The 12,050-nt window shown below is 43.5% G+C and overlaps 1 protein-coding gene across 2 annotated transcripts in view; it reads right to left on the bottom strand.

The window, feature by feature from the left end:
• FGFR1 (fibroblast growth factor receptor 1) overlaps nt 1-12,050 on the bottom strand; it is a 90,194-nt gene that overhangs the window by 23,159 nt on the left and 54,985 nt on the right. Inside the window, exons 6-8 of one of the 2 annotated variants that reach the window (XM_063311208.1) lie at nt 8,302-8,425; nt 2,495-2,685; nt 1,122-1,272 (exon numbers count right to left, since the gene is read on the bottom strand). In XM_063311208.1, the coding sequence (XP_063167278.1) occupies nt 1,122-1,272; nt 2,495-2,685; nt 8,302-8,425 (466 nt within the window). The remainder of the gene's footprint in view (nt 1-1,121; nt 1,273-2,494; nt 2,686-8,301; nt 8,426-12,050) is intronic. The other variant, XM_063311207.1, reaches the window with a different exon arrangement.

Here is a 12,050-nt window from a genome sequence, read left to right as displayed (position 1 = left end):
CCACCACTTTCTCAACCACCTTCCCCAAAAAGGGGAGGTGGGAGATTGGATGAAAATTGTCCAGTACACTAGGGTCCAGCGATGGCAACTTCAAGTTGTGCACCAGTTACGCCCTTTCCTGGACCGAGAGGCACTGTGGTCACTCACGCCCTGGTCATCTCCCATATAGACTATTGTAACACACTCTACATGGGGCTACCCTTGAAGAATATCTGGAAGCTACAACTGGTCCAGAAGGCAGCTGTGCAGGCAATCTTGGGTGCTCCAAGGTTTGCACATATAACACCTTTGTTGCGTGAGCTGCACTGGGTTCCAGTCTGCCTCTGGGTCCAATTCAAGGTGTTGGTTTTCACCTTTAAAACCCTACATGGCATGGGACCAGGATATAAAATTTGACAAATAAATAAATAATAAATAAATAAATATCTGAGGGACGGTCTCATCCCTATTTCATCAACCCGCCCCACCTGGTCACGCAGGGAGGGCATGTTACAGACCCCACCTGTAAAAGAACTCCATCAGGCGGGGTCCCAGACGCGGGCCGTCTCTGCAGTAGCTCCCGCCCTCTGGAACATCCTTCCCCCAGAGCTGAGACAGGCCCCCTCGCTCCTGGACTTCCGAAAAAGACTAAAGACCTGGTTTTGCTGGCAGGCTTGGAACGGGAGGGGGAGCAGCCACACCTGGGGGCGGCTAGTGCCCTAGAGTGACTTTTGATGGACTAATAAAGAACCCTCAGCCATCTAGATTGCATCACATTTTAATTTTTATTGTATTTATTGTATTTATAACTGCTCTGATTTTAATTGTGTTTCTTGTTGTAAACCGCCCAGAGTCCCTCCTTGGGAGGGAGATGGGCAGTGATAAAGGTTGATAAACTAAGTAAATACATCCTCAGTTCTGGTTTAATTAACACAGGGAGAAGGTTAGGGAAAAAGACGAACCAAACAGCAAGCCGTTAGGAAGCGGAACAGAAGAAAAGCACGAAACGCAGCCGATCAGCCCTTCCGAGGATTTTTCCATGGCTTCTGGCACCAGAAACAGAGCAGAAACAGGAGAGCCAAAACAGGTTGGTTTTCTTCCCACCACTAAGGACCCCCCAAAGTGGCACTCTTCCCGTTTACCTTCAGCCACGGGTCTGGTGACGGTCAGCCACGCAGACTGGTTAGCCTCACCAATATAATTGGAAACCTTACAAATATACTCCCCGCTTTCAGCCTCTGTCACATTATACAGGGTCAGCACCTCCGCATCAGAGCTATTAATTCCCGAGTGCTAGAACAAGACCAACAACAGAGGAATCACTGGGCAGCCGGGGATGGGCATCGCTGCTCTGAGATCAACAATGACAATCATATTACCCCCTCCCCTTGACCTCAATCAAAAACGAGGGGTGGGATGTTCCCTCTTTGGCCCCCCTTGCTGGCATCTCTCATTTCCAAGGAAACTCTAGGGCAGTGTTTCTCAACCTTGGCAACTTGAAGGTGTGTGGACTTCAACTCCCAGAATTCCCCAGCCAGCATGAGTGGCTGGGGAATTCTGGGAGTTGAAGTCCACACACCTTCAAGTTGCCAAGGTTGAGAAACACTGCCCTAGGGGCATGAACTGCATCACACCCATGTCTTGCTTAAAATACAACTTGTATCAGGCATCAGTACCAAGAGCCTCATGGGCAGCAGTGTATTCCTAGACACACCTCCTGGTGCCCACCAGATTTCCCGTCCCATTTAATTTTTTTTTTCTAAAAGTTTAGTATAGTCGGAAACTGACTTCTTGCACTGCACAGCCCTGGTCCTAGATCATATTCATTTACCAAATGTCTGAGCCCCTCCTGGGACGTTGAGAGCATTTCAGTTGATTAGCTTGTCTTTTGGTAAATGAGTATTGTTTGTCCGTGATACCCACCAGGAGAGCTACGTTGTGAATTGTGAAGCCTTCAGTGGCAGCCAGTTTGTGAATGCATCCACCATATGCTTCCAAAAGTCCACACAGGACCTTTTGCCTAAAGGTTCCCTCCTTAACATACGCTAAAGGAGCAAGTGTGTTAGTTTTATGGCTAGGTGGCACAGTTCAGTTCAATAGATGCAGTCTTACCAGAAGATGCTGGAAATCTTCATGAAATTTCTCTTGGCATATGAGGATATTTAAAGCAATCTTTAAAATTTGATAGAGAGAGCCTCAAATAAAAGATTTATCCCTAGCCTTTTCAGAGTCTTAAAGAAGTCCAACAACTTGTACTTGATGATTTCTATTCATGGTCATAGCCATGAACCATGGCATCCAAGCTTCATCTAAGCAGAACATCCCTTTCACAGATCAAGTTCCAAACTTAGCTGAGTTGACACAGTCTGTCTGATTGACTAGGCCCATATTAGTCTTCCAGTCCAAGCTATATGACCATGTTTCTGAGATGCATCAAAAGCTTCCTCTCCTAAATTTTAAGAAATGAGCCCTAAATTAACTGAAATGTCACATCACGCAAGCTGAAAGGCCTTACCTTCAAGACTTGAACATATGGCAAGTTATTTGGTCCAATCTTGCTTCCATTGACCTCAATGTGCTTCAGCCACTGGATGTGGGGCTGAGGGTCACTATAGACCTTGCAGACAAATTCCACATTGCTACCCAGTGAGACTGTCTTGTTAGCTGGGAGCCCAGCTTGTAAGATAGGTCGGTGAGGGGATCTCTCTAGAAAAGACATATGAGAAAAGGGTTTCAGGCAGGCTGACAAAATGGGAGAAAAGAAGAAATGGAGAGTCAACATCACTCCACCCATTTATTCTGATGCTGTCTGTCAATCAACAGAGTCCACTCCAGAAAGAAAAACAACAGCGACAGTCATACATGCGAACCAGTTGCCAAGCACCCAAATCGTGATCATGGGGATGCTGCGATGGCCGTAAATGTGAGGACCAGTTTAAGTCAGTTTTTGTAAGTCTAAACCATCACTAAACAAATGGTTGTTAAGCAAAGACTACCTGTATCATCTCAACTGTTGAGGGGGAGGTCCCTCAAAGATTCCTGAGGCAATCTGAACTCATTCAGGGATGCTAACAACACTCACACCAGCATCTCCCCTGTTCCTGAGGAGAAAAAAACCCAATGTCCACCTCTTCAACGTCTTCCTCAAACCAACAATGATTCTCTTCTAATGTGATTCTCAGACAATTCTTTTTAGCAAGGTTGATTGAGATGCCATGGATGGGGTTACAAAAATTCCAACAAGTGAACTACTTTCCACATCATACCAATATACACCAAAGTATATTAGGCTGGAGATTATTTTCTTTTTCACTGCCTTTCTGAGAACTGGTGAGCTGTGGGTCTTTCCACTGTCGAAGGACCTTGCAGGTGGCTATTTACATAAACTTCTCCTGAATCTTTATTTCTCTGGACAACCATTTAAGTTTATGCTTCCAACCCCATGAAAGAACTATGCTGTAGCTTTTATGATGTTAAAGGTAAAGATGTCCTTCAATCAAGTTTGATTCTTGCGATTCCATGGAAGCATCAATATTATCTTGGCAATATAGAGTAGTGGACGCCCTTACCCTTTTCCATGGCTTTTTTTTAAAAAAAAGCATCTTTTCAGTCTATCTTGCAACTCTGGAATTCTTTAGCTGTCTCTCATTCAAATGCTAACTAGGATGAATCCTACATCTTAGCTCAGAAAAGGTCAGCTAGGTATGGCTGCCTGCTGAGACTCTACAATATGTAGGCCTTAAATAAGCTTTATACTCCTCTTTGTGCAGGGGCAAATTTTGATTATGCAATGTTGGGGAAGAGGGGGATTCCCAAAGCTGCAAATTTGGAGCTCGAGAAGGTCACATGGGGGTCACCTCTGTACTTAGGAGACGTGTTTGGAATTGCCTGGCCAGAAAGCTATAAAGCAGTTGACTGAACACCCGCAGCTAGTCAGATGCAGATCAGAAGTGGAGTGCAAACTTTTCAGAAACAAAGAGAATTACAACAGCTGGCATAGAAACTAAAGCTTCCCAGTTGTCTGCCTTCTTCACATCTTCACTTCTGATGTGACAAAGCAGGGATTAGGAAAATATTTTCCCCTTAATTATAAGAAGCCAGAGCCAAGATTCTTTTTCATTATAGCCTGTCACTTATTAAAAATATGATGAGAATAATTCCTCTTCTTGTCCTGCTTCTTAAGAATTCTTGATGAATGTCCCCACCTCTGTATCCTGAAGTCAAATTCCACTTCAGGAAGGAAATATCACAGGACCAGTCCTTTCTGTGCCAAAAGCAGTGATTGCCTTGGATTAAAAGGCAAACTTTTGCAGAACGTCATGTGACTCTCTTAAGCAGTGAAAAACAAACGGGCCATGTTTTCAATCTCTACCCCACACCTGGGTTGCTATCAGCCTAGTCAGAGGGTCCAAACTGGGGCATCTGAGCTCTTGCATGAAAGCCAGTGTGAAACCTTCATGCTGGTAGTTGCTTCATAAAACACCCAATTAAATAATACTTAATCTATTTTCCAAAAGTAATAATGAAAAAACCCTAACATCTCAATTACAGAGTTCATTGTCTATTGAAGACGCCATATAACATGAAGCAGTTAAAAAGAATAACACAAAACAGTATCAGGAAAAATGAACAGGTTAGACCAGAAGTTCCAACCAATAGGTAGTTTTTACTTGTGGATTGGTAATAATAAAAACAATTTATTCTGAGGGTTGTTTCTTCAGTGTAATACAACATGCTCATGGGGCAGCAGTGACCTTGGAATGGAATTGGGATATGGACTAGCAAAGGTTAGGGAATATATCTATATCTCCCATATAGACTACTGCAATGCACTCCACATGGGGCTACCCTTGAAGAGTATCTGGAATCTACAGCTGGTGCAAAATGCAGCTGCGCGGGCGATCTTGGGTTTCTCAAGATCAGTACATGTCACTCCTTTGCTCCGCAAGCTGCATTGGTTGCCTGTCCTAACAGTCAGGAACCACGCTGAGACAAGGAATAGGTCTCTAGTGTTTGATTACTGCTACACTAGACAGAAAATCCTACCAAACTGAAGAAGCGTGGGAAAACCCAGACAGATAAACCCCAAAAGTCAAGGCGGGTCTGATCTGTGTCTCTTTGAATGGCTGCTTAACTCCTCAGTACTACGCATGCATTTTCCCCCCTGGATAGGGGCCTCCTCCTGCTCACCATCAGTACTCATGACATCGCCAGTATGCTTCCGGGTCCAATTCAAGGTGTTGGTTATCACTTTTAAAGCCCTACATGGCACGGGTCAAGGTTACCGAAGGGACCATCTCCTCCCCATCACATCAGCTCATCCCACTCGGTCGTGCAGAGAAGGCATGCTATGGACCCCATCTGCAAGAGAATTCCATCTGGCGGGGTCCGGGAGGCGGGCCTTCTCTGCAACAACCCCTGCCCTTTGGAATATCCTTCCCCTGGAAGTGAGACTGGCTCCCTCCCTCCTGGACTTTAGGAAACAGCTAAAGACCTGGTTCTGTAATTATGCCTGGGGCAGGAGGGAGAGTAGCCATTCTTGGGGATGGTTAGTTCCTTAGAAGGACCCAGCTCTGCCTGCAAAGTATAAAGACCTTTCAGCCATTGAGGTTTTTATTATATTTATTGTATTATGTATTATAGTGTTTTATAGTTTTATATTTTTATTTATGTTTTACTGTAAACCACCCAGAGTCCCTTTTGGGAGATGGGCAGTGATAAATTTGATTGATTGACAGATAAATAGATAAATAAATAAATCTAGTTAACTATAATTGAACCTGACTGATCTTGAAATGTTAAAGAAGGTTGCACCTGGGTAGTACTTGGATGAGAGATGACAAGGAAGTCTAAGTTAGACTGGGAAGTTGAGCCAACATTCTGGAAGAAGGCAATGAAACCACTTCTACTTTTTGCCAAGAAAATTACATGGCCATGACTACATAGTCACCAGGAGTCATGCTTGACTCAAGGAAGACTTTGTTTTAAAAAAAACTATAAGTTCAGACAGAAAAACAAAAAGAGTGGGAGGAACTCAGGAAACTGGTTTCTACTAGTCAGATATTGGCCTCTTTTTAACACTGTTCAGTTCAGCCATACTTGCCTTGTGCAACACAGGGACTTTACTTAAGGTTGGGGAAGAAATTTATCTGGTTCCAACAACTGAAGCCTCTTTGTAAAGGAAAACTTCTACACCGGTCTCCCCATTTTTCCCTCTAATTTTCAGTGCAGCTAGAAACTTAAATTAAAAAGAAATCAAAGAGCACATAATAAGGAAAATGTATCATACCAAGGAACCTCACTTACAAAATGCATAAATTAGGAAAAATTATTTCCCCAAAATGGTAAAGGAGTAAGCAGGTACCTTACTTACTGGGTAGAACAGCTCCATTATCAGGTCATTAACAAAATGTATGGATTCAAGTATTTACAGCAGGTATGGCCAACACAGAGGCTCTATACCAGGGTTTCTCACTAGGGGTTCCCTGACAGATCACGATTTATTTTAAAAACTATTTCAAATTTGGGCAACTTCACATTAAAGAGGTAAGTTACATTTTTTTTATGTTTAGTTTAAGAACACTGTTAATGCATATAGACAGGCCTACCCATGAAATGAATATAATAATTTTGTAGCTTCTGGCCTGTATTTGAACCTGAATGTGCTGGGGTTCCCCGAGGCCTGAAAAATATTTCAAGGGTTCCTCCAGGGTCAGAAGATTGAGAAAGGCTGCTCTATACTGTTTGCAGATCACAGAACCTGCATTTATGCTTTTGCAATCCTTTAACATCTGATGCATACCAGATAAGGCCTGAAGAATGAGGTCCTTGATAGAAAAGGGGTTTCTCTGCCCTGATCTAAATAGATTAGCAGGTCATGGCTAAGTAAATAATCGGGCTTCTGGCTCATGGTGGAATGAGGATTTTTGCATTTTCTCATCTCAAGCTATCGATTCGCAGTGAGCATCTATATTTGCTTCTGAACCCCTTTCCCCCCACTATGGATAACAGTAAAGAGAACGGGACCTGTGAGATTCTTTTTGTGGAACTGGAGTTGGGCTTCAAGGGGGCAGGGAAGGTAGTAAATATGGCTACCTCTTCATTGGAAGTCAAAGGTCAGACAAATCTAACAAGGCCCTAGCTGATTAACAAAGAACCAGACACCATGGTGAGTGAGCATCAACGAACTCCTTTGTTCCCTCTTGCAAACTATTTCCTTTAGTTTGCTCAGTGTAATCAAATTAAATTGCATTCTTAATGGTTCATTTAGTGGCATTTAGAGCAACTCCACAAATGACTGAGATCAGCAAGCCTAGGTTGGGATTCAAGGCTAATAAGGAAATTAATTGGGGAGGGTGATGAGAAAAAGTTCTTGTATAGCCTCTGAAATTACCATAAATGTGATGTGAAAGATGAGACAAAGCCTCATGTTTGGGTGGTGGAGCCTGTCTTCTGAGTCCCCCCAGTGGAGAAAATTTGATCTAGTGTGGATAAAAATAAAAAGTGAACTCTTTGGAACAGTCTCTCTCTGGACACAGAGGCAATCACAGGCCAAAATGCAGCATTCATTCAACTACGCTCTTACGTCTCCTCCAGATGCTAACTCACAAATACATGGGTATTTATGGAGAACTTCTGCCTATACAATCTAAGGACTTTCCAAGGACCATAGGAAACATAAAAAATAAATTGCTCTGTTCTAAGAACCTAAGAATCAACTTGCAATGGTGAATAAAAAATAGTTCATAAGGAGGCAGTACAAGGGAGAGTTGTTGGAAAAGAACTTCTTTCTTTCAGGCCTCCATCCTGCTTTCCAATTCTTTTTATTCAAAGCAGGAAATATTCTGGTTGCATTCCTATCATAAATGCAAAGATCTCATTGTCCTGAGAGCTCTGAAGCCTCCCATGACTCTTACTTTAGTATTCTCCTCTACACACACACACACACACACACACACACACACACACACATTCTACACCAGAATTTCCAACCACATTACTGGTACCAAAGAGATATTTGGGCTGGAAATCACTGTCAGCTCTGAGCAGCTAAACCATGGATGGAGCTGTCCATGGTTTACATAAGGTATCATGTTTACCAGCAGTATAGGCTCTTTCCTATCACTATAAGCCAGAGATAGGGTTCTGGTTTGCCCTTAGCTTGCTTAGCATGATGCGCTGAATGAACCACAAACCAAGGCATCTGTCACTGGTTAGCCAAGCCCACTTGCAAGAGGAACCAGCTGTCACAAACTAGCATACACTGATTTGTGCAACCTGCCCTAGTGACTCCCCCTCTTCTGAAAGGCTCCCAGTTCTTACCAACAACATCGAGCTGGTAGGTGTGGTTGATGGTTCCATATTTATTCTCTACAATGCAAGTGTAGTTGCCTTTATCTGATGGGACCACAGAGTCCATGATGATGCTCCAGGTTGCATGACGAACCTGCGGAAAGAGGATGCAATGACTCACTGAGATTACCAGTTGACTAAGGCTTGGGGCTGGAGATGGTGGATGTTAATACCCTTTTGCCTTTTCATCTTAAAGCAGGACCAAAGGTCCCTCCAGGCTCCTGTACTGCTTGGTTTTGGCTGCACGTAACAACGTCAATTTGAGGTTATGTTTCCCCTTTCGAGCCTTCAGACTAGTAATTGCTGTCAGCTGCAGTGTTGACCGCAGAGCCATCTACATCTGGAAGCAGATATTATTGAAGAGTGGGATGAGGTTGCTTTGCCAGCACAGGAACCAGACCTGAAATTCCTCCAGCTGCTTTCCTCCCAAAAGGAAGGTTAGTTAGCCCCAAGTTTAACCAAGGAACAGCACAGCATAGATGCATATTTATTTGCAGAAGCTCCAAATCTGGAGTCTGGGCCCGTGGACCACCCGTTCTTTCACTGTGACCCATCTATCAGTCCATCATATTCCACCTTGCAGGTTGCAAAACCTCACCAAACAACTTAGAAATTTCAGCCAAGGTAATACTTCAAGCTAAGTAATACACACAGATCTGTAAGTTAAAACCCCTAAAAAAAACTGTAGGAGCTAACATGTAACCTCCTCTAAAACCATGCAATTCTATTGAAAATCAAGAGATTTAAAAAAAATGCTTTGGAGAAGTTAAAGCAAAAATTGAAAGGTCAAACCTTGGGCTTGCAGTTGGTTGATGGTCTGCAGACTATGGCCTGTGATGGCTTAGAAAAATATACAGAAAATACAGAGAAAATACTTCAGGAGACAGACTCTCCCTCCCTGTTTTATTATACATGGAAGGATTTCCTTACTGGGGGGTGGGTTGGGGGCAGAGCCAGCTGTTCCATAAGTCAGGGCAGGATATTGATTCCAGGCATGGGTTGCATCCTTTCACCCTGTCTACAGCTTGGAAAGGTACCTGCTTCCTCTTGCAGCCAGTCAGATTTTCTGGCTGGATTGTGCCACTGCCTACCCAGAACTTTGCTCTGAGGTTCTTTTTGGGCAAGACATGAGATTGATACTCCAGAGACCCTATTGATCAGCACAGCAGAAAGCACAGCTGGCCCAAGCAGATTAATACCTCACTCTGTATTGGCACTGTTGGAAATGGCTTGTGGTGAAATTGCTTGGTAGGCTCTATAGTCAATTCAGAGCGAGGCTGATGAGCACTATCACTCAGGATTTTAGGCAGTAGCAAAATAAAAAAGAAGTGGGGTAAATAAAGTGACAGTGGCATAGCACTCAGTGCCAGCTTTGTATGTGAGAGTATAAGAGCAGAGAGGAGAGAAAGCAGATTACTGTCTTGGCAATTAATTCTGCTGCTGTATAATTTTCTTTTGAACTGTACAGTTCCAGACTGCAAGACTACATGAGAGGTAGTATTTGCCCACACTGGCAGAAAACTAGTACTTCAGGGCCATCTTAGGGCAGTACCTAAGGCAACAATAGCCAGTTTTCTCCTCCATGCCACCTACTGCATCTGCCATTTTCTACATAGTCCTTGAAATAATCATCATAGGAATGCTTTGCTCAAGGTTCCTGAACTTGGAGTTAGTGTGCCTTTCTGTACATGGGAGCGATAAAATGTCAAAGTGGTCCTGCCTAAAAAAAAAAAAAGGAAAAAAATCCCATTCGCCATATGTTTTCATTGTAGCATCATTTTATATCGAAATTGCACAAATTCTCACTTCTGTGGGATTGTTTCCATTTTCAACCAGGCACAGACCCACCCAGGAATGAGTGAGATCAACAGAATTTTAACTATGACTTAATTTCTCCTGACTCCTGGGATTTTCATGAAAAATGGCCAGTTTTTAGAGTTACTCCACCTACATGAACTTCCTTCCAGCTACACAGCAGCCTTTGGGGTCACTGGACAAGAGATACAAAGGCTGCCTATCCCCCTAAGAACTTTAGGGAAGAGACAAACTCATGCAATGAGAGCTGTCATCTCTGTGGGTGAAGCTCTAGTTCTGTCACAAATTCAGGCAAAATGTTGGGGTTGTTTCCTTCCTGCAAAATTCACCAACTTCAACAGCTCCTTGAAGGAGTCAGACAACTATAGAGGTCAGGAACTGGCCCATCACCTGAAATGGAAAAAGGATCCACCATCACATCCAGCATGGAGTGGATGACCCATGTTCTAGCATTGTGAGAGAACTTCTCTATATCCACATTTTCCATACTACATATGATTTTTTAAACAATGATTTATTTAGGACCACCCACAGTGATAAAGCTTTAGAGCATGGAGAATCATGATTGGAGCCTTTTTACTTTTAACCTAATGTAGGACACGGTTTTGGGCAAGACCCCTTTCTCTTTGTCAAGCTGCAGGCAATGTCTGGCAAGACTGCTAGCCTGCAAAGCTCATCAAGAGCTGCAAAGGGACAACCAGAATGGCCCAACCTTTTCTGGAAAGAGGCGTTTCTTTGTGGAAGTGACCAAGAGCTACTGCTGAGCTAGTCCAGCACAGAAGAAAAAACAAAAATCAACCACCAGTGACTGTCGATTCATTAAAGCTACTATTGATTCTATGGGTGAAACTTCTTCAATCAGCCGTGAAGATTCAAAAAATGGAAAACACAGAACAGGATGCCTCTTGTCTGTCTCCGTGGCCGGTGCTCAAATGAGTTTTATTATTAGCCCAGGAGACTGGCCTGCACTTGCTGTGGGAGGCACAGAGGCCACGCAGGGTGGTTGAGTCACTCCGGATGAAAACAGATCGTTCAGGCAAGAGGCAAAAAGAATGAGACATCTGAAGCAAATAGGAGACCTGCTGCCAAGGGCCAGGATAACTCCTCAGTGTCGCTGTGCATCCAGCCAAATGCCTTCGCTTGGCTTTAAAGAGATCTAGAGATGTGGAGGCCTTGCTCAGCTAGCTCCTTGCTAGAAATGCTGAAGACAGCAGTGTTGAATATAAACCTTTGAGCTTTTTAAACTTTCAGCTAATCAAGGCCACCTAATATAAAAGCCCCCCCACCCCCCGCCCATGGGAGTGCTAGCACCTTCCCCAATTTCACCCATTTCTGAAGGGGAAAAAAAAAACTTGTGGGTCAGGAGAAATTCTTAAGATTGTTTTATTTTGGGGGGGAGGCCAAAGTGGGTGGGGGCAAGGCTGGGATTTAAACCCCCTCCCAGTTTTCTAAATGGGGGAGAAAGTTTTCTGGAACCCATTATAGAGCAAAAAGTACTGTTTTTGTGAATTCTCTGGCTCAAAATGGTAGGAAACCAGGTCACTGTTTTTCAGCAACAGAGATAAGATGAGGCTCTAGGCAAGAGAGCTAAGGGACCCCCAAATCTCCTAGGGCCACCAGTCATCCATCCTTCCTTTATTCTGTTGGAGGGAAACTATTTTAAGGGTGAGATGGAGGCTGAGGAGCACTTCATGTGAAGCTTTTATTGCCTTACTTCAACCTAAAATGTTACCAATCACAAAGGCCTCTTTGACTTGCAACCTGCAGCTAGATAATTGCAGATCCTGAACTTAGTAGTCTTTATGGGAGCCCCATTCCCCTTTAAATCAAACAGCTGCTTTGGGAAGAAATATCTTTCTGTTGCAGAAAGAAATGAAATATTTTAAAAGTAAACCTAATAAAAC

The sequence above is a fragment of the Candoia aspera genome, chromosome 9 (genome assembly GCF_035149785.1).
Source record: "Candoia aspera isolate rCanAsp1 chromosome 9, rCanAsp1.hap2, whole genome shotgun sequence".
Lineage (NCBI taxonomy): Eukaryota > Metazoa > Chordata > Lepidosauria > Squamata > Boidae > Candoia > Candoia aspera.
Note: the sequence above shows the minus strand (reverse complement) of the source record. Positions and strands in the feature narration are given on the sequence as shown.